This window comes from Lissotriton vulgaris, chromosome 6 (assembly GCF_964263255.1).
Source record: "Lissotriton vulgaris chromosome 6, aLisVul1.2, whole genome shotgun sequence".
NCBI lineage: Eukaryota > Metazoa > Chordata > Amphibia > Caudata > Salamandridae > Lissotriton > Lissotriton vulgaris.
Window position 1 is genome coordinate 751,781,541 of NC_141694.1, and position 21,807 is coordinate 751,803,347.

General features: G+C 48.8%; 1 protein-coding gene across 1 annotated transcript in view; it reads left to right on the forward strand.

The window, feature by feature from the left end:
* MAN1A1 (mannosidase alpha class 1A member 1) overlaps positions 1 to 21,807 on the forward strand; it is a 463,708-nt gene that overhangs the window by 407,516 nt on the left and 34,385 nt on the right. Inside the window, exon 11 of the mRNA XM_086926729.1 lies at positions 8,125 to 8,240. Within this exon, the coding sequence (XP_086782855.1) occupies positions 8,125 to 8,240 (116 nt within the window). The remainder of the gene's footprint in view (positions 1 to 8,124; positions 8,241 to 21,807) is intronic.

Sequence of the window (21,807 nt, forward strand, 5' to 3'; positions counted from 1 at the left end):
AGTATACGGGGGAGGACCGACATCTTGACCGCGTTGAGCCGCCCTAGCCAGGAGATCATCAAGGGCTTCTATTTCCGCAGGTCCGCCAAGACTTCTTTGCGGCACGATGCCCAGTTCCGCGCAGACCATGAGTCCAGGTGGGGCGTTAGGTCCAGACCCAGGTATTTGATGTGGGTCTCCGCCCAATGGTAGGGTGTAACCCCTTTCAGGAAGTTGACCTCCTCCTCAGGGATGGTGAGGTTGAGCGCCCAGGATTTGGTGTGGTTAATCTTAAGGCCAGATGCTCGTTCAAATAGGGAGAGGGCGTCATGTACCGCCGGGAGGGAGTCCCGAGGACGCGTAAGAGTGAGGATCAGGTCATCCGCGAACAGCGCCACTTTGTTGGCACGCCCCCCGTGGGGGATTCCGTGAATGCCAGGAGTGCGCCTAATCAGCTCCGCCAGCGGCTCCACCGCTAGGGCGAACAGGAGTGGTGAAAGCGGGCATCCCTGCCTCGTGCCCCTGTGAATCGAGAGTGGCGTGTCAGTTGGCCGTTGACCCGAATTCTGGCCTGTGGTCCGAGATAGGGGGCCATGCACCTAGAGATCATTTTAGGGCCAAGACCCAGTTTCCGGAGGACCGCGCGTAAGAAGGTCCAGTCGACCCGGTCGAAGGCCTTTTCTGCGTCAAGCGAGAGGAGGCAGGCCGGAATATCCCAATGCCGTACCTTCCCCACTAGGTGCGCCAGCCTGCGCACGTTGTCTGCCCCCTGACGATCCCGAATAAATCCCACCTGGTCCGGGTCCACTAATCCCGGCATGTACGGATCCAGCCGTTTAGCCAGGATCTTGGTGTAGATCTTAAGATCGGTGTTCAGGAGGGCGATGGGGCGATAGGAGGAGCACAGGTCAGGGTCCTTCCCAGGCTTGGGGATCAGGGCGATCTCCGCCAAGCCCATATCGGGGGACGGGCCAGTAGTGTCAGAGAAGGAACCGTACAGCTGCAGCAGGTGCGGGCGGAGCTGGGTCAGAAATAGGCGGTATAAGGCCAACAGCAGACCGTCTGGTCCCGGGGTTTTCCCAATGGGGAGGTCCTTGACGGCCTCCGTTATTTCCTCCTCCTGTAGGGGACCTTCCAGAGTAGCTGCACATGCCGGAGACAGCGGAGACCCCTCAAAATCCGCAAGAACGGCCTCCCGCGCCTCCGCAGAGGTGGGCTCCTCGGCGTACAGGGAGGAGTAGTAGGCATCGAAGGCTTCCTGCTTGGCTTTTTCCGAGGTGGCGCAGGTGCCATCCTGCCGCTTGACGTTGGCGATGTGGGCCCTGGCTGCACGCGCTCGCAGCCTGCCTGCCAGCAGGCGCCCAACTTTGTCCCCGCCCTCGTAGTAGCGTTGTTTGAGTGCCAGCAGGGAGCTCTCTGCCTTGTTGGTGCGCAGCGCGCGGAGTTGCCCCCTGAGGTTGGCGAGCGCTCTCTTAGACGCCTGTGAGGGGGAGTCCCTATCCCGAACCTCCGCTTGTTTGATTTCACTAGCCAGGTCGGTTTCTAGCTTAAACGCCTCCCTCCTCCGCGCCACCGCCAGGGAAGTGATGTGGCCCCTAATGGTGGCCTTGAAGGCATCCCAGATCGTATGGAAGGGCACGTCAGGGGTATCGTTAATAGCGAAGTACGAGTCTATGGCGTCACGGATGCTGGCAACATCCTCCGGGTCCCGAAGGATACTCGGCGGGAGCACCCACCTCCGCTCACGGGTGGCCCGGGCCAGGGGGTCTTGCAGCAAAAGTTCCACATGTGCGTGATCCGATAGGGAAATGTCGGACATCGCAGCAGTCAAGGAGTCTCTGGCCAATTCAAGGGAGGTGAAGAGGTAGTCAATGCGGGAGTACGTCCTGTGAGAGTGTGAATAAAAGGAGTAGTCCCGGGATCCCGGGTTGTGGTAGCGCCACACGTCCACGAGTCCCAGGTCTGTAAGCTGTGTTCTAAGGGTAGAGGACATTGCCCCCGTGCCATTAAAGGAGGCCCCCGCCCGATCTAGCTCAGAGTCCCACACCAGGTTGAAGTCGCCTCCTAAGATCACGCTAGGGTCACCTGGTGGGAACTGGTCTCGCAGGAGCGCCTGGAGGTATTTGTCCTGCGACTGGTTGGGCGCATATACACATCCCAGGGTGAACTTTGCACAACCCATCTGCACCGTGGCTCGGAGGAAACGCCCGTCAGCACTCTTGAAGGGTTTCGTGGGTCCCCGCCTGAAGCCAGCCCTGCAGAGGATTGCCACCCCCGCCGTCTTAGTGTCAGAGGAGGCCCAGAACTGTGTGGGGTATCTAGGGTGCGCCATGCGCTTAGTGTCCCCCTTTAAGAGGTGCGTCTCCTGGAGGAGGACAATGTCAGGGGAGTGATGCAGGAGATAGCGCCATATCTGATTCCGTTTGTTGGGGGAGTTGAGCCCTTTGACATTGAGTGATAGAACCTTCAAGGGCGCGGGGATGTTCGCTGTCATCGCATTAAGGGGGGACGGAGCTGCGCAAGTGTCAATGAAGCGTCCCCCCCCACAGACAGGGCAATGTCAGCCTCACCTCGCCCCCAGCGTGCCAACCCCCGTAGGACCCACCCTGCCACCCCTCTGCAGGCGCGGGAAGAGAGCCGGAAGATTGAGCAGCGCGAGAGAAAAGTAGGAAGAAAAGAGAGAGAAGGAAGATAAAGGGCGTAGAGAAGAAACACAACCAAAACAGGCCAACAGGGCCATTGTCCATTGTCCCAGGTACCGGACATCCTCTACCCGAGGGTTCGGATGAACACAGGAATGTCACTTCCTACGGGACAAAGGGAGGGAGCGGAGATCTGGGTGAGGAAAATGAAATCCGGTCGTCTTGCAGCCCGTCCACCCCGCTGCCACAGGGAAGTCCGGGGGTGGGGCGAGCCAGGGGGCCCTCAAGTTCAGAGCAGGCGCCAGGAGGGCAGGGGAGCCCGGCGATGTGTTGCAGGGCCCGGAAGGGGCGAAGTCCATCGTCCACTCCCCCTGACCCCACGGGGAGGTGGGGGAGGCCGCGGAGGCGGCCCTCTAGGGTGGAGGGGAGCTCCATCCCCAAGAACAGCAGGGCTGGGACACCGAGGCGCGGCAGAACAGGTCCAGGTGTCCTGGGGACGAGTGCAGGCTCGGGGTAGCATGAGTCTCGGTAATCATGTTCAATGGTCATCTGGAGTCGAAGGACGGTCCCCTCCCTCAGTGCCAGAGGCGAGAAGCTGGGAGGCCTGCTCCTCTCGATCGCCCTCGAGGGAGCGAATGTGAGCGATGATGTCTTGCTTGGTCTGCGAGGCGGAGAGGCTATCCACTGGGGGGGACCGGCGACGTTTGCGCACTGTGGACCAGTCTGGGCGCGGAGGGGCCCCCTCCGGGCGATGAGGGCGGGATGGGCTGTGGTCCGGGGACTCCGGCATATCAAGCAATTGCGCAGCTTCTCTGTAGGACCGGAGGGCCCTTCGCTTGCCCTCCCACCTAAAGATGAGGGCAAAAGGGTGCCCCCACTGGTAGGAAACATTGAGGGCCCGGAGTCTCTCCGTGATCGGGCGGAAGACCTTTCTCCTGTGGAGCGTGGTGGGAGCCAGGTCTTGGAAGATCTGGATCTTGTGGCCTCCATACCGCAGGTCCGGGTTGTCTCTGGCCGCTTTTAGAATGGCCTCCTTCTCCGTGAAGTAGTGGAGCCTGGTGACAATGTCGGGCAGGAGGCCCGCTTTGCCCCCCGCTCCAAAGACTCGAGGCGCGCGGTCAAGGCGCGGTGGGGGGCGTCTTCCTCGCCCCACACCTCTTGCAGGAGTAGGGCCACGTAGGCCATGGTATCAGTCCCCTCTTCTCCGAGTGGCACACCCCGTATGATGAGGTTGTTGCGGCGCCCCCTATTTTCCAAGTCCTCCTGCTTGATCTGGAGCTGGATATGTTGCTCTTCCAGGGTTGCCACCCTCTGCCAGATTTGCTCCAGGTCTTCAGTGCAGGAGTCAACCGTCTTCTCCAAGCCGTCAACCCGGTCGCCGAGGTCGGTGACTTCCTTGCGCAGTTCTTTGACGCACGAGTGAACCTCCGTCCTGAGGGACCCAATTTCGGTCTTTAAGTCAGCCATGAAGGAGGACATGAAGGCTTGAGTCACTGGGGGGGAGTCGGCAGGCGGCAGAGGCTTCCCCCCTGACGTTGAGGGGCCCCCGGAGGATGGCGGCGAGCCCGCCTTGCCCCACATGGAAGCCACTGACGTACCTCTGGTCGTCGCCGGTGGGGGTCCGGCTTGTTCCCTTTGCCACGGGTCATGGTCCACTCAAGACGTTCAGGGATAGCGGGGGGTAAGACAAGCTGTTGCGCGGAGCCCCCGGCCCGCGGTGGAGAAGAGTCCAAGGGAGGTCTAGCAGGCGCCCCCGTGATCCAGCAACCCAGGGCCCGCGATCAGGGGCACCAGACCGCAAGGCAGGAGATGGCGGGGTGCGATAGGGCCCACAAGCCTGAGACAGGGCCTGTCCGCCGTCAGTCCGCAGGGTGCGCCAGGGCAGCAGGGGTCCAGTGTGCAGGGGGCCGCGTGGGCTAGTGAAGTGGCTCCGCCGGGGAGGCAAGGCGGCGTGTAGGCAGGGGGAGTGATGGCAGACCTGTAGCAGCAGTCGTCCCGTGGCGGCTAGAGTCTAGGCCCCTCAGGCTGGGGACCTCTGATGACCGTGGTGAGGCTCGGCCTCTCGTTCCCGCCCAAGCCGGGGCCTCTCTTGACCGGAGCACCCGGGCGGTCGCAGCCCCTGCAGCCGGAGGCAGCCCGCGCCAGCAGCCTCGGTGGGGTGCCCAGGCAGCAATCAGCACCACGGAGGGAGACTCGCCCAGGGTCCCCGCAGGCCAGAGGCAGGGCGGCCCAGTTGGTAGTCCACAGGGCGCGTGAGGGCTGCAGGAGCGGGTGCGTGGGGAGGCTGTCGAGGCAGGCGTAGTGGCTCCTCACCCCGTCCCAAACAGCCAGCCAAGGGGGCAAGGCGACGTGCAGATAGAAGGGGATCGGAGATGTCCCGCTGCGACCGGGAGCTGAGTCTCGCAGCGTTGGTGCCCCCGGCAGTTGTGGCAGGTCCCGGCCCTCCTGTCCCTCCAAGGCCCGGGCCCCACTCGAGCACAGTGTCCGACCAGCCTCCCGGCCCACCGCCGATGTGCCCCAGGGCAGCAGGGAGCTCGCAGGCAGGGGTCGCTTGCACAAGGGGGCCGATCCACCCCTTCCAAGTGCATCGCTGCAGAGAGCCGATCAGGAGGAGAAAATGGCGGGCAAATCTGCGGCAGGGCCCCCCTTCGCCGGGCCCCTCCAGGGAAAGACAGAGGGAGGGGGGCGGCGCGCTGCAGCTCACCAGATGTGTCCCGCGGCGGGCGGTGAGGCCGGAGTCGAGTCTCGTGGGGAGGGGCCCTCCGGCGGCCTCTCCAAGTAGGGCCTTCTGATCCCGCCAAAGCCGGGGCCTCTCCCAGCCGTGGCGCCCAGGCAGCCGCTGTGTCCTCCGCCGGGGGCAGTCCGGCACCAGCAGCCTCGGCGTAGCCGCACCAGCAGCGGTCAGGCTCCGTTGGAGGGGTTCAGCCGCATACGGGGCTCGAGGGGCACCAGCGTCTCTCCCAGGCCGGCAATCAGGCCCGCACCGCGGGGGCCAGGCCAGGCGACTCGGCAGCCGACCTCGCGGCAAGATGGCGGCCGGAGGCCGATCGCGGAGGCCCCGGGGCACCGATCGACTGCAGCAGGGACTTCAGCGTCCGGGGCTCGCCTCCAGAGGGGATCACTGGCAGGGTCGGCGGCACACAGGGGGTCCCCAGGAGCAGAAACCCCTCGGACTTCGCTTAAACAGGCTTAATTAGGCAGCGGGGGCGACGGAGCTCACACGAGACGCGTCTGCTCACATCGCTGTCTCGGCCACGCCCCCCCCTGTACATGTTTTAACGAGATGACCCATAAGGACAGAAAACAAAGACACACCTTAGCTGTGTAATTGCTTGTAGTGCACAGGAACTATACGCTCTGTTTACTCATTAAAAAAAGTAGTTCACATAGCTGATGCCATGTTCTTGTAGATGTGTTTTGACACTCCAAATCCCTCTGGAGCTACAATCTTAATAGTTGCATCTCTTGCCCTTTGTCCCCTTCATGAACTAGCTCAAAACGCTAGAGCAGGTTCATTTCACAGCGAGTGTTAGGTACATTATCTCTGCTCATCCTGGTTCTCTAATGATTTTCTTAGTTAGGGTAGGCTAAAAAAGGACAGGTACTTGTAACTCACCTTTACCAACGGATGTTTGTTCTAGAATTGTATCCTTAAAATACCAGATCCAGAAGCCAAAAAATATAAAATATATATATATGATGTAAATGCTTAAGGTAGCAATTCTGAAATGCTGGCTATATTATTCATTTTTGTTCCTTAAATTCTGAAGGTCTGGTGTACTATTTTCCCTTCAACTTAATGCAAAGTTTCTCCTTCATGTCATCTGACAAGCACACATGAGTTCTTATTGGCCTGTCTGATTTCTTGGTCTTGTGGACTACTCCATTAGTAAGCTACAGTTCCTTCTCAACTTATGGATGGATTGCATACGTGCGTAATGTAGTGCAGGTTGTTTCTTATTATTTGTTTGCATTTCATGATTGAAACCGGTTCTGTAGCTCAACTGGGAGAAATGAAACCTGTCTAAAAAAGGTGAAATGTTGAGTACAATGTAATATTAAAATTTTGTAAGGTTAACTCTTATACTTGATTAGTGAGCTATCATCACTACCTAAAAAATCAAGGTACTAAACTACCCATTAGGGGTGGTTAAATGTGTTAGCACTTTTACAGCTCTGAAGCTAATTCCGGGTCTTCTTCAAGATAAGAATCTGGCATATCCTGTGGATAAATTATATCGCATAGATAATACATTTTTGTAAATTATTAGGAATTCTTGAATAATTGAGGGTGTGACTGGAAGAAACTGAACAGGAAGGTTGTCCTGTTGTAGAATTGAACCGCACCAGGTGTAGTGCTGATGTCCAGGGCTAGGGTTTATATTTTCGGTTAACCTGTGCAGGCGACCTTCTATTGCTTCATTTCTTCTTTGTTAGTTTTGAAACGGGGGTAGAGCATTTTATGGCTCTGTATGGTTGACTGCATTGCTTGACCTTGAATGCAGGGTAGGGGTTCACCGATATTAAAGTAATATAAAGTTTCGTATTACCTTTGCTTGGTAGCAGCCACGCTTTTTATGGATTGTTGTGATGTAGTCTAATTTGTGTGGACCACCCACTTTGAAGCAATGCCAAACTTTTGGTTTTTTTTCTGTTTGTATCTGTCTGCTGTAGTGTTACTTAAAAACAGTCTGCCAGTGTGATACGATTGCACATGAGTACGCAGTGCAGCGACTCCTACACAACTTTCACGTTTTGTGGATTGAGTACTGAATCCATGTTCATAAAGGAAAGCCGTTTTCTTATTTTGTCTAAAGGACGACTTCGTACATTGGCTTGCAGTTACATAGTTACCTTTTCTATAAAATACATGAATTAATCTACTTGGTGTTTTATGTGGTCGATGGATTATGTGCCAACAATCCAAGTAACTAGGCATACTAAACATTTGTTTTTCTGACAGTAAAATACTTTAGGCCACTGGTTTGTTTAATTTATATTCTTGCTTTAATTTCTTTTGCATGACAATCCTTAGATTTATTCCTGTGTGTATTGACTAGCCAGTTTGGCTTGTTTTATTTTAATGGTGGATTATAGGTTAATGCCCACTCCCCTTGGATACACCCACAAACTAACCCAGCAGTACTGACCTAACTGTCCAGCGAGCACAGTGGGGCTTTTGTGATGCATGGTTATGATATATAGAGCAACCCAAAAATCCTTTACGATTTTATTATGTATAGGATATATTAGTGCTCAGAAATACTCTGCAATATTTTCAACTGATCAAAGCACGGTCTGATGCTCTTTCCGTCGTAACCAATTTAGTTTTTCTGTTTTCTGTGTTTTATCTATGCCTGTAATTTGAAATTATGCCCAAATTCACTGTGAAAAGAGGAACTAATTTGGCAAAAGCATGTAATGTAATTGGATTTGGCAGGCTAATAGAAAAATTGGCAGTAGATTAATTTGCTGAAGCTGGAGTTTGTTCTCGTTCATTCAGGCATTGGAAAAAAACTGCCGAGTCGAAGGAGGATTTTCTGGCCTTCGAGATGTGTACGCCAGCCAACCAACTCATGATGATGTGCAACAGAGCTTCTACCTTGCAGAGACACTCAAGTAAGTAAAACACCCAGATTGCAAGGCTTTAATTAATATAAAGTGTCAATGCGGTGTTCTTTGGAGCCTAGTAATTATCAGTCATGCACTTGACATTCACATCATGTTAAATGTGACTAGACTGCATTGTCACCCTTTTATGGCACAGAGCGGCATTGGATTTGTTACTCGCCTGAATCAGGCTGCATCTGACAAATCTTAAGCTCGCTTACATACGAGGCTGTTTGTTGTATTTTTTCCCCTCCTGAAAGACCCTAGTGTGTCGTGCATCCCTGATTTGAAAAGAGACAAACTTGTATCCTATTTATATTTTATAAAGCACTCGTGGGTCGTAATTGCTCTACCATTTTTAAATAGACCGACCCTCCTATTTTAAAGGCGTTTTTTCATATATTTAGTAGGAGAAAATGTATGCACTATCTGTCTTTGTAGTTTTTAAACTAAAATGATAAAATTGTACACGCTTTGAAAATGCAATGCTACGAAATGAAAACCTCGGGCAGGCCAGCATTTAAGAGTAAGGAATATAATTGCATGTTATACAGATGAAAGTCGAATGAAATGGAAAGAGAGTGTTGGCATTAATAGATTTTGAACAAACATTGTTACACCAGCGTATTTCACGTTGTATGTATCACATTAGTTTATTTCTGCTTAAAAATAAACCTTATAAACTTAATCAGTTAACTAAAATGTTGAAAATCAGTTTAACTTTACAATTGGTATACCTGCACATCACTTTTTACCATTTATTTGAAAAAAATACTGTTTTGTTTATTTTATCATAAATGTAAGAACACAATTTGTGTCTGCTTTACATACACTGTATATTTAAGCATTGGTGAAAGACGTCCACTGTGTTATACGATCTCATTAGCAGAACTTGCTTTTGCAAGTGCCTTTTTTTAGGTCTCGCATAGGCAGCGCGTGCGCTGTCCCGTCGAGAAATTGCTGTATTCAGGATGTGTAGAAAGCCCTGCCTACTTCTTGCCTATCTTTTTAATTGGCTCCTGTCCTTTGTAAATGGTGGCTTTTCATTGGTTGTTAGGCTTTGTAGTCTCTCCTTAGTAACCCACTGTCTCTTTTTTTAACCTCCCATGAGGACACCCCCTATTACATATGTTACGCTCTAGGTTTTAATGACCACCTCAAGGCACTATTTTCTTAAAGGTCTTCAGTCAGGACATTCACTTGGTCCTAAACAAGGTTAGCAGTTATTAATTTACTCGCTAGTACATCTCCCATTTATATTAGCCCTTCTATAAATTTCCCTTCATTAGCTCCACAAAGAGTACATACTAATCCGGAATTAATATAATTGTTTTGTCACATTTCAAAGCTATTCATTGTATATATGGACAAAGATATTTGAATGTACTTGTGGTACTGTCTTGCCTGCAATGCATTATGGGAGTACCATATGTGACCAAAAGTTTGAGATGCTCACTAGGGACATCTAGGAGCAGCTTGCGGTACTGGCAGTGCTGGTGCCTTGCTTACTAGGTACCTCTAGAATCAGTTTACGGTACGGGCAGTGCTGCTGCCTTGCTCACTAGGGACCTCAAGGAGCAGATTGCTTTACTGCACCTTCCACATCTCACATTTATTTTAGACCTTCTATAAATTTCCCTTCATCAGCTCCTAAACGAATCCGGAATTAATATAATTATTTTGTCACAATTCAAAGCTACGAATTGTATATATGGACATAGCTATTTGAATGTACTGGTGGTACTGACTTGCATGCAATGCATTATGGGTACGGTGGATTTACATATCGTTAAAGTTTATGATGGTCACTAGGGACCTCTAGGAGCAGCTTGCGGTGCTGCACCTAGACAAGCAGTACTGGTTCCTTGCTCACTAGGGACCTCTAGGAACAGCTTGCCGTACTGCACCTAGACATGCAGTTCTGGTGCCTTGCTCACTACGGAGCTCTAGGAGCATTTGCGGTACTGCACTGAGACATACAATGCTAGTTCCTGGCTCACTATGCAATACTTTCAATGCATTACTGAAAGTATGATCTATTGGCGTTGCATTATTTGCAACACCAATACCTCAAACTATCAGTAATGCGAGATCTATTGCATTGCAAATGCTTGTTTTTTTTAGGTACATTTAACTTGCTTTTTGTGGTGGTTTTTGTTTGGTGGACTGCGTGCAGCAGCGGAATAGTTTTTTTTAATCAAATGTAATTATCTCAAAGCGCTCAGATGATTTTGAAGGCAGCTCCTAGAATCGACCAAGTTGATTTAGAACATGAAAGTTTGAGGCATCAAGTGCTAAGTTCTAATGGTTTCTAATGAATACTTCAAACTGCAGAGTTCTCACCTTTTGAATTTGTCCAGGTGGCAGACTGGAACCAAACTTTTCAAATCAACTGCTCCCCTGTGTTTACAGGTGATGCCATTGGCTCTGTAGCAACCTTGTGCCACACCAGCAAGTGTTGACAGAAAGCCGTATATAGCTTTTATGACTGAATGCTGACTTCAGTTAATTTCTCTCTGCACCCTTAGGCGTGGACCGGGCTCAGCTCCCTGCTTGGTTTTTTGCTTTGTGACTGCAAACTTATTTTTCAAATACAGCGTGCTAGGGATATGTATCCCGTTCCCCCAAAAACCACAGGCATCTAAGAGTTCTGTGACTGTGGAAATCAGATGTTGGTGACTGATTCATTTGATCTGCATGTGTTGTCTAGGGTCTCTGCACGACTCCAAGTCATACAGCATATACTTCCGGATACATCCAAATGCTGTTAGGAAGTGGGAGGCGAAGCTCTACTTTGTGCCCAAGAGACTTGGTTACTGTCCTTGGGTAAGTCGTAGACTAAGTTTAGAGACAAGTCGCATCAAAAAATTTAAGAAGCCCAGGAGGGACACATCTTCATCCCATCACTCCTACTCCAGAGAGAAGTTGTGCATTTTGCTCCCAAGAACCGGACCAGTCTGACTCAGATACCATCTGAAACTGGTCACATTGTACCTAGATTTCCCCAGGCCATCGACAACCCCACAGCAGATGGATGTCTTTACAGGTGGCATTATTTTTAGGATGACGTGGGCTCCCTCTGTCGCACCTTCAGGCCACATGTAGGAGGCTTTAACTGGCGGGACCTGTTCAAGTGCCAACAGCCTCTGCCTGGTCCTCTCTGGCACCAACCAATGCACCCACTCCTATGCTCCATGCTTTAGCAATTAAGACTGCTCTAGTAATGGCACGGATTCCAGTGGCACCTATCCAGGATCTAACTACAACCCCCATCTCCGATCTGGAGCGGGCCTCTGTCCATGACAGGCCTATGTCTTGTTACAATAAAAGAAAGGCGCAGCCTCCAACTATAGATGAACCCCAGACTCTTCCCTGACGCCAGGAAATTTGTAGGCTGGCTGCCTTTTTCAGACTGGATCCTGATACTGCTTATGTTGAACCGTACCTCTATCTGCTTTCTCATCAGTCCCCACCCACTCCCTCCCCTTTCCCCTCCAACCCTCCCTATATCTGTTTTATACCGTTCTACCCTAAGATTAAGCCAATAGCATGATTATGGCTCAGATGCAGATTGCTACCTCTGTTGTAATTTTTCTCCTCTCAGTCTCCCATTTGTTACATAGCTCAATTCATAAGTTATTACCACCCTTGGTGGATTTTTCTATTTTGGCAGCTGGTCAGGTTCGTCTCCACATGTTCACTCCCACTTAAGAGAGGGAAGGCGTGCTTACCCGCAGTTGCAGGGTTTCCTCATTGGCTGCTGGCGCCCATCGGGCATGTGTCCTTGGTGATGCTGCTTCTGAACATCTTCAGCGACTGCAGGAGGTGGTCTCGCAGACCAGGATAGCAGTCTTTGCAGAAAGATGGCTCACACAGGTGGGCAGGTGCTCCAGAAAGGATGCTATCACATACTGGCAAATCTCTGGGGAACAAGGTCTGCACACTGCTCTTCTGGCCAGCGCTGCTTAGCAGAGACTGCACTTCTGGGCACTACAGCTTAGTACAAGCTGCTGACTGATCGCCAGGACTGGGCTTTGACATTATTTAAGTAGGGTTGTTGCAGTTGCTGCCAGGAACCGCTGTTGGAGAGACTATAGCCTTCTGACACTGATACACACCTCAATCTCCACAGATCTCTACCGGAAGCCAAACCAACTCTTGGGCTACGCTGCAGCTCCGTCCTCCATGACAGCCACTCCTGCAGGATTGGCAGTCCCATTCCCTCTCTCTGCAAGCAGGCTGTGTTCTGGGTGCTCCAGTTCAGGTATACATCTCTTACAGCAAGGGTTAGACTCTGATGAAGTCACCTCATTTCTGGGTAGCAGGTTATCAAACACTAGCTCAAGTTGCACATCAGTCCTCTGAGTACTCCATAGAGCACTCCCTTAGTCTTAGAAAACTTGGTACTGAAACGTGGGTTAGAAGGGTCTCACTTTTATATAGTACGAGACGGGAATGTGTGTCCACTGTGTGGTTTCGGAACTGACCTGTTCTCAATTCAAGCTTTCAAGTTTCCTCTCAACATTGATCTTCAGACAGTCTTTGTGTATTTGATGCTTCTGACAGCAGGGGTTTCTTCAGCCTGAAGCACCCACAACAGAGGCAGAAAGTGGTGTGAGCTTTTTCTGCATCTGTCTATCAACCAAACAAAGCGCTCAGGGAAGGACTAAAGCCTGTGCTGCACCTAAGGGACTCTCTTCTTTTTACACAAGCCTGCAGTCCCACTCTTCACCCCTACCATCTAGCATATGGTAGTGCTACATGATAAATCAGCCCCTCTCAGCAAAAGGCCTCATTGGATTTCAATAGAAGACTGGCCTCCTGTGTTCCCACTTCAGGTTCTAGGTCTCCTCCCTCCAGTTTCAGGAATGACCGCAATATACTTCCACTCTCCGGGAAAGCAGCTTCACCTTCATCTTGTGCAGACGCTGAGGTATCCAAAACTGATCCCACAGTGCTCCATTACTCCGGTTCACTCACTCACACCATGCATGTATACAAGCTACACACACTCAACATATTTTTGGGATGTTCGCACTATGAGTCTGGTAATCACATAGAAGCTGAATTTACAAGAGTGGGCCAACATTGCCTCCAGTTCTGTATGTTCGAAGCCCATGTCATTGACTGTGTTCCACTTTGTCATGAGGGTGCACCAGGTACCGCCATATAGGTCACAGGACTGGTCCAGGACCTCATTTATGCCAAGGGACAGTCCAAGGCCTCTGCTCGCATACTAGAGTAGCATGACTCTAGAGCCAAAATCATAAAACCAAGATACCAGATGCATGCAGTTGGGCTCTCTCGGCAGGGGAATACAACTGTACAACCTTCAGGGGACATTTCCATCCTAACATGTAGGCATCCCTTATGGATATGCCGTTTAACAGATCTAGCGTTTTTGTTGAAAAGACTAGATTTGCGCTGGAGTTCTTGAAGGACCGTACTGCTACGTCCGCCCGTTCTTTGGATTTGGTCATTTACAGCCCCTTAATTCCATCAGCAATACTGAAAATTCACAGGATATGCTCTGGATCACGACTAGTGCCATAGTCAGCCCTCGCAATCAATAAAACAGCCAGCACAACCCTTTAATGCCACAGTGGTGACTGAAGGCGTGGACATAATCATGGATGCATTGCCGTTCTTCCTCATCCTCCACCACAACTGCAGTCAAAGACCTTTGATTACACCTCCTATCCTCGACCTTTAAGAAGCAGAATTCATTTTTTCTTGCCTGCCTGCTCTGCTATAATTTCAGATCGTTTTGCAGGATTACAGACTCCCCTTCACATATGCCCATCCCTACTACTGTCTTCTACCTGGCTCAGTTCAGACATCAGCAGCCCATGTCTCAATTCTGGCACAGGAAGTCTGTTGGCTAAAGAGGCCTTTGAGATGGTCCCAGAGGCAGAGAAAGGCAAAAAATAATTTTGGGCCTGCAAAAAAAACCAAGGTCTCTGGACAATTCTACACTTTAAACTTCAGGACATCTGCCTCAAGGGACAAGTTCAAGATGTTCACCCTATTCCAAGGTTCTTTTTCTGCTGAGTCCAGGGAAATGGATAGTGTGCTGGGATTTGAAGAATGTATACTTCCGTGTACTTGGGCGTACAGTCACACAGACGCTTTCTTTGGTTCATGATTGGGTCAGAACATTTCTGTTCACTTTCCTGCTCTTCAGCCTCAACTCAGCCCCTATGGTAATGGGGGTATTTGCAGCCCATCTATGCAGGTTGGAGATGCATGAATTCCCATACCTCATCGAATGGCTGCTGAAGGCGTTCTTGCCGCAGTACATTGTGGGACAATTGCAGAAAACTGTAACCCTTCTAGCATCACTGTTTTTTAATCACCGAGCCAAAATTCTACCTGAAGCCACACAGAGGATACCCTTTTATATGGGCCATCCTGGACGTGGTGGATTGCAAGCAGTATCCACCTCCACAACGATTTCAAGACATTAGGGTTATAATCACAATGTTTCGGATTCTGGTAAGGATCCTTCTGAGGCTTTTTGTCTCATTCATCTGCTGTTCTCTAGGATCGGTGGCACGTGTGGGACCGGCAGTGACACCTATTCCTGCAGTGGGCTCAACACTAGTGCTGCTTTTGGACATATATTCTCATTGGAGACAGCCCAGGACGTCTTCTGGCGGCTGTCTGGGAATAATTGGACCAGAGGTAGACCGTTTTTACTGCCCCTTTTAAAACTCACAGTAGTGAATGATGCACCATTTCTACATTGGGGCAGTCCTCTGGGGGAGGAGGAGATCAGGAACCTTTGGGCTACAGCAGTGCAGATGCAGAGTCTGAAGTGCCTGCTGGCACTTTGAGCCTTTCTGTGGTCTCTGAATGCCTTACATCCATTGAAGGGAATCCAGTTAAAAGCATGACTGGCAACCAAATTGCCATGTAGTACTTCGACAAGCAGGTTGATGTGGGGTTGCAAGCAGTTTGCCAGGAGGTGGTGTCTAGGTTGGACTCACTTTGATGGCCAAGAATTTGACTGGCTTGCTGTTAGCCAAGGTGGAAGATCTTAGCAGATGTCAAGTGGTGGACCACAAATGTTTCTGTCCATGATGGTGACTGTCTCTTCACTCGATGGGGCATGTTATAACTAGTACTGATCTCCAGTGCTGGGAATGAAGTATTGTGATTACTGGGCATTGGAGATTCCTAGAAGATGCATTCTGCCTGCTCTGGGACTCCAGTCTCCTGTGCACCTACCTGCCCCTATCTCTGCTACACAGATTTCAGTAGGTCAGGAAAGACTAGGCTCAGATTATCCGGATAGCCCCAGATTGGACCTGGAGAGTATGGTACTCTGGTCACTTCACCCTGAGCATTTGCTTTCCAATCTGCCTGCCTCTTCAGAAGGACCGCCTCTTTCCGCAGCAAAGGAGGGTCCTCCACCAGAATCACTCCAACCTACACTTTCATGTGTGGCGATTATGCAATGCCAATTCAGCAGGTTTGATTTGCCATACAAATAGTGGATGTTAAACTCACAGCTAGGCATCCATCTACCAAATCTATTTATTTTGATTGTTTGACAGTTTGTGGCCTGGTGCAAAGACCCAAGTTGATCCACTTTGGGTCAAACTGATTGTTCAAGTGTTTGTATTATCTCTGGCCCAGCAAATGTTTGCGGTGAGCACTGTTGAAGGTTGTCAGTTCTTTCAGCCTTTCTAAATTTGCCCGACCAAACTTGATTATTCAAGTCACCAGAGGCCAGTTTTATTAAGCCCTTGCAATTCTATTGCATCATGGAAGGCGATGCAAGGGCTTAATTAAGATTTACTAAGCCACACAGAGCCATCTTGCTTGGCCCTGGGTGGCTTGGTAAAATCAGAGTAACGTAAGGCAGCGCAAGTCTCTGCCTTGCGTTACACTGAGCCAGGAATGCATTTTATTGGTGGAGAGTGGGTGTTCTCGTGCAGCCACCCATGCTTTTTGGCTCATTCCCAGATTTACTAAGAGTAGCAAATCTTGGAATGTGTCAAAATGAGGGTGACTGGCTCCTCGAAGATGTCCTCCTCGACTTTGACTTTCTCCTCGCGCGTCGACGTGGACGGCGAGCGGCGGTGTCGCCTCCATGGCAAGCGCCAATATCTTCGGGACCCAGATCGACGACTGATGTGTCGATGTAGTCTGTGATGTCGTCGACCTCGTCTGAGGTCTCGAAGTCCTTGCCCTCGATGCCAAACGTAGAAGTCGCTTAGGCCCTGGGTCGACGGGGAGCATATCGTCATCATATCTTTCGGCGTCGTAGCCTTCGACGTTGACCGGGACCGGTGCCGTTTCTGGGCCTTCTTGTGACTGAGGAGCCCCCCAGAGGCCGATGCATGGTCAGTGGAAGACTGATTCCCTCCATGCCAAGAGGTCCTACCTGCATCCTGATGTCTTCTCTGTTCCAGGCTTTGGAGACAGATCTTCTCCCTGTCACGCAGGGTCCTCTTGGAGAATGACTTGCAGATGGCACAGGAGTCGGGAACATGAGAAGATGGAAGACAGAGTATGCAAACTCTGTGAGTCTGATTTGGTATTCTTCCTGCCATACTCAGGGCACTTGTCAAATAAAGCTGGCATTTTGACAAAGAGGTGGCTTAGCTGCTCAAAAACGACAGCAAATGGAAGAGAAAGACCCCAGACGTCAAATGAAACACTAAACCTTTTCATAAAAGCTCCAAAAATTGAAGAAATACCAATAAGGTAGAGCTCAATGCTCCAGGGTCCTGCTAGCAGGAGCCAGAAAAAAGAACTGAAAGTAATGTGCCTTTGGCTGTGCATCATGGGATACTGAGGGTCTCTGGAGGGTTCCTTAAAGGCACGGTATCCTTTTTCCAGACACACAATGGCAGCCAATGGGGCTTGTCTGTTCAACCCTTCCTCTCTATCATGACAAAGGATTTTTGTGAAGGGGAATTTCTGGGTGTGAAACTTAGCAAAATGTGTACATTTTAATATTATTTGGCTTTGCTTTTCATTTCAAGATGAAGGGCTGGCCAGTGTAGCCTTGTTAATTGCAGGCTGCATTATTTTTTTGATTTTCTCTTAAGTGTCTATGCAGGACTGCAGAAGAGGACAACTTAAGAGACTATTTTGATTGCTCCAGGGTTCACGCACATGGGTGTGACTATTCACAGATTGTGACTATCACAGATACCCCTACTACAGAACTGGAGTTACAGGTAAGAAACTACTCCTTAACTAAGATTGCCGACCATTAAGATGGTATTCCTCATCCTACTTGTGTACCCCGGCCACTGAGCTGCAAGTGCTGTCAGTGCAACCTCCATATAGCACCTACTTTCTGAACAAATTGGTGCTTCTTGATTTTTTTGACAAAGAAAGTGTTGCCCTTTGTGGGCCAGTCCATTACTCCATTTTTTTCACCTCCCCACTCTACAGAGGAAAGGCTTGAGTCATAAAGCTTTGGGTGGATGATCAGCTGTTTATTATTTTTGCTGGTGCTGAGGGATAGGCGGTACAGATGCAGAATTTATCCAGGTGGATATCCTGTGTATTAACATATGCTATGGCTAAAAAGTAGCCACATAAAGGCCTTTAGGCTTTTTCACCAGAGGCAAGGCCAACTCAATGGTGTTGGCTAGATTGGTTCCTTTGTTAGATATCTGCCAGTCTGCAACATGAGTATCCATTCACACCTACATCAGCCATTACTGTCTCCATACTAAAGTACGAAGCGGGAGCCATTTCACCTGCTCGGTCCTGCAAGACTTCCTGGTGTCTTCTCCCCAGACGCACCTTTTAAGAGTCACTGCTTTTGTATCTATTAAGAATGTATGGAATCTGGAGTTAGAAGTACCCTTAAGTAGAACAATTTACTTACTTTTAGTGATGCTTTTTCTGGTGGCACTCTAACCACAGATTCCACTCTGCCATCCCTCCTGCCTAGACAGTGGAGTGAATTTTTAGGTGTCCTAAAAAGGCCTCTGCCTATCTTTTGCGCTTCATCTTTTTCAGTTTGTCAGGGTCCGTACATATCTGAGGGCATCCAAGACTTAAATGCGCAGGCGTGGCGCATATAGTTGACTTTGTGTTGTCACTTCTTGGGGTGGCAGCATGTCGCCATAAAGCCAATGGCACTATTTGACGGCCCATGGGAGCAATTGCTGTGAAACCTTCCGCATTTATGGTGGTGTTTAGGGGAAATCAAAGGATGAGGACTCTGCGGTTGGATTATTTTCCTTAAAGATTGTTACCCAGGTGACATCCAGCATTCAGCACACCTTCTGCTGGAGCCAGGCTCCTAATAAAAGGTATGGACAGCTGTACTTAATTAAGCACCATTTATGATCGATTGTGTTGGTGTTTTTCTGGGTTAGAAGCCTATTGAAATAAATGTTCTGGTGGAGAGGATGCCATAAGCATTTCAGATTTTCTCCCATTCAGAACTGTCGAACAGTGTTTTAGCTACGCATGAATAATTTGTCCGTAGTAATGCATGGAATCATGAGAGCCATTAGGGAGGGAGCATGAATCTGGAAGTGATGCTGAAGAATTGGATAAGTGATGGTATATCAAGAAAAATGTAAAAGCAACCGGGGAACCGAGCAGAAAGATATGAACTTTGACTTACTGGGTTCATAGTTTAAAAAAAGATTTCACTTGCACAACACCAGCATATACGTATATATTTGTTTACTTGTGTATGTGTTGTTTGTAAGTTTCGAACCACACTAAATGGTGCCAAAGTGCTGTACGGGGTCAAAATATATGTACAACAGAATGTTGTGAGGGTTGACATCTGTGGAGTTTGAAAAGAAAACTTAATAGATCTAATGAAATGTAAGAGAGGATGGGTTGAGTGAAACGGGAAACAAAAGAACTAATACATGCTCTGAACAGATGTTTTAGAACTTTTGTGGTGGCTTAGGTTTTTGTTAAGTTGAGCAGTTGCTGTATTGAGTATTAGTTAATGTAGTTGTTTCAGTGAGATTTCTTGGCACTCCACAGGACGAAAAGTGGATACTTACTGGTGTAGTGATATTCACTGAACTGTTAAATTGCGTGATGTAATTATAATTTATTCCAAAATGTAGTATGTTGTACTTCAATGTCCAACTGATATGTCACTGCCTCATATTGGATAACATACCATTTATTAATCATGCCATACTTCGTTCCCCATATATATATATTCGCCTGTAATAAGCCAATACTAAAACATATTTGAGTATGTTTTAGACCGCCTCATGTGACATTTGTCGGTCATCCTAGCAGTCTCAATTTCATTGCCCAATCTGAAGCACATTATATTTTTGCAACGTTCTTTTAATTTTACATTTAACATGTAGAGTTTGGTGGGATTCCACCTCTTGTATTGTTCCTCTTCCTGGACCGCTATGAGCTACTACATTATTGCTGTTTGACCTGTAGTTTTAAGGTAAACAATACACAAGGTGTGGGTTTTAATAGGTTGGAGGGAAATCCCCAACTAGTTGGTACTCCAGACACTGCTAAAGGTTGCCCTAACCCTACATCAGTAGCTCATTTTAAAGCCTTTGCGCATAAACCCGCGCTAACTCATAAAACATAAGCTGGCGTTTGCTGTTTTTCTGGCATCATGGGACCTTGACTGGGTTTTTATAACTGAGACTTGGGCCAATGAAACGTCTGAACCTGACCTAGTTCATTCCATTCTGCCTAATTGCTCAATCCTAAGAGTAGACCGGACATTTAGGTAGAGAGGGGTTTGGCTTTTGTGTATAAATGTTTGTTGGAATCTGGGTTTGACTTAGACTTGTGAAGCCCTTCATTTTAAGTTTATGCTTTCAGCCACATGTTCATTTGGCGGTCTACTAGTATATAGACCTCCAGGACCCAGACTCCCTTTTGTAAATGAGTTAAGATAACTCTTTGAATCTTTTATCACTAATTGGCGCCTGACTATGATGGGCGATTTAAATTTGTATCTTGAAGAGAAAAACAGACTTGTTAGCACTTATCGAAACCTTGTCCTAAGTGGGAATGACTAAACTGGTGTTAGGTCGCACACATGAGGCAGGTCACACCCTAGATTATATATTCTCTAATGATACTAGGGTGTCCTATCAGTCAGTCACTCCCCTCAGCTGGTCCAACCATGACACAGTTGCGTTTTCCTTTAATTCCCCCTCTGTAACTAGAAGCAGTCAGCCCCCTCCGATTAAGAGAAGTTGGAAAGGGGTCTCGGCTGATACCTTGTCCAACACTCTGGATGGCATAAGCAATGAGATTGTGAAGGATGTAGACAAGGGTACTGTTGCTTTTGCAGAGTGGCTGGAGTTGCGCTTAACTTCTCTAGTGGGGGATAGCCTCAGAGGCTTTTCCTATCTGCCCCATGGTACAATAGATTCAGAACACTCAAGCAGGCCTGTTTGCAACAAGAGCAAATCTGGAGGAAAAATCAGGAAGAGCAAGAAAGTGATCTATATAGAATTAGGGAATATAAATTATCCTTGACGGAGTAGAAATCTACATACCATACCCAGAAAATTGAGAGAACTACCTCTACCAATTAACTCTTTAGAGTGGTTCATCAAATCTCCGGCTGCTGGAGTCCAAAGGTTCACAAAAAATTTGCAACCAACTAGCTAATTTCTGTCTAAAATTGTTGACATCTATGATGGCTTTGAAGTGCATAAATCCTCTAATCCTCATGCACAACAACCCTCGAGTAGAGAATCTCAACCAACGCCCTCCATGATGTCTGAGTTTAAGGACCAAGAGCCTAAGTTACTGTGTTTCCATCCCTTACTCCTAAGATGTCGGAACAATACATCCTTAATACTAAATCTGGGTCACCTCTGGAAGCCTGTCCTGTAGTGATCCTACACACAGCTGCCAGCATTGTGGCTCAACCGCTCTCCAATTTGATGAATAAAGTTATACTTTCCGGGATGTATCCCCGGCGTTGTAATGAGGGAGTGATCAGGCCCCTTCTTAAAAAAAATATATATATCCTAGCTTGGTCTGTAAAATGTATTGTTCTATCTCGCTGCTCCCGTGTCCTGCTGAAATCCTTGAGAAACATCTAAATACCCATCTGAAGGAAATTGCAGAACAGCAGGGGTGGCAGGACAATTCTCAGTTTGGTTTCAAGAGGCATCATGGAACAGAAACTGCGCTGATCACAGCCACTGATTGCATTAGGCGCCTAGTGGACCAATGATAAGGTGCGGAATTGGTACTCCTGGATCTATCAGCGGTGATTAATATGTTTATGTTTATGAGATTTATAAAGCTCTCAAATACCCATGGGTGTCTCTGCGTTAAGGACAGCGGGCTTGTACTGAAGAGCAGAGGGGATTATTGATTAAACAACCAGATTTTTATCATTTTCCTGAAAGTGAGTAGAGACTGGCAGGATATGATCTTTAAGGGGCGGGAGTTCCAGAGTTTTGCGATGGCGACAATAAAGTGCTTGTCGCCCCATGAGGCTGTTCTGGTGCGTGGAACCCTAAGTAAAAATGCGGTGGAGGAGCGAAGAGACCGAGTTGGAATGTAAGTGGCTAGCTCCCTAATGAGAAACTGAGGCCCGATGTTAGGGGAGCCCTGTAAGCAATAC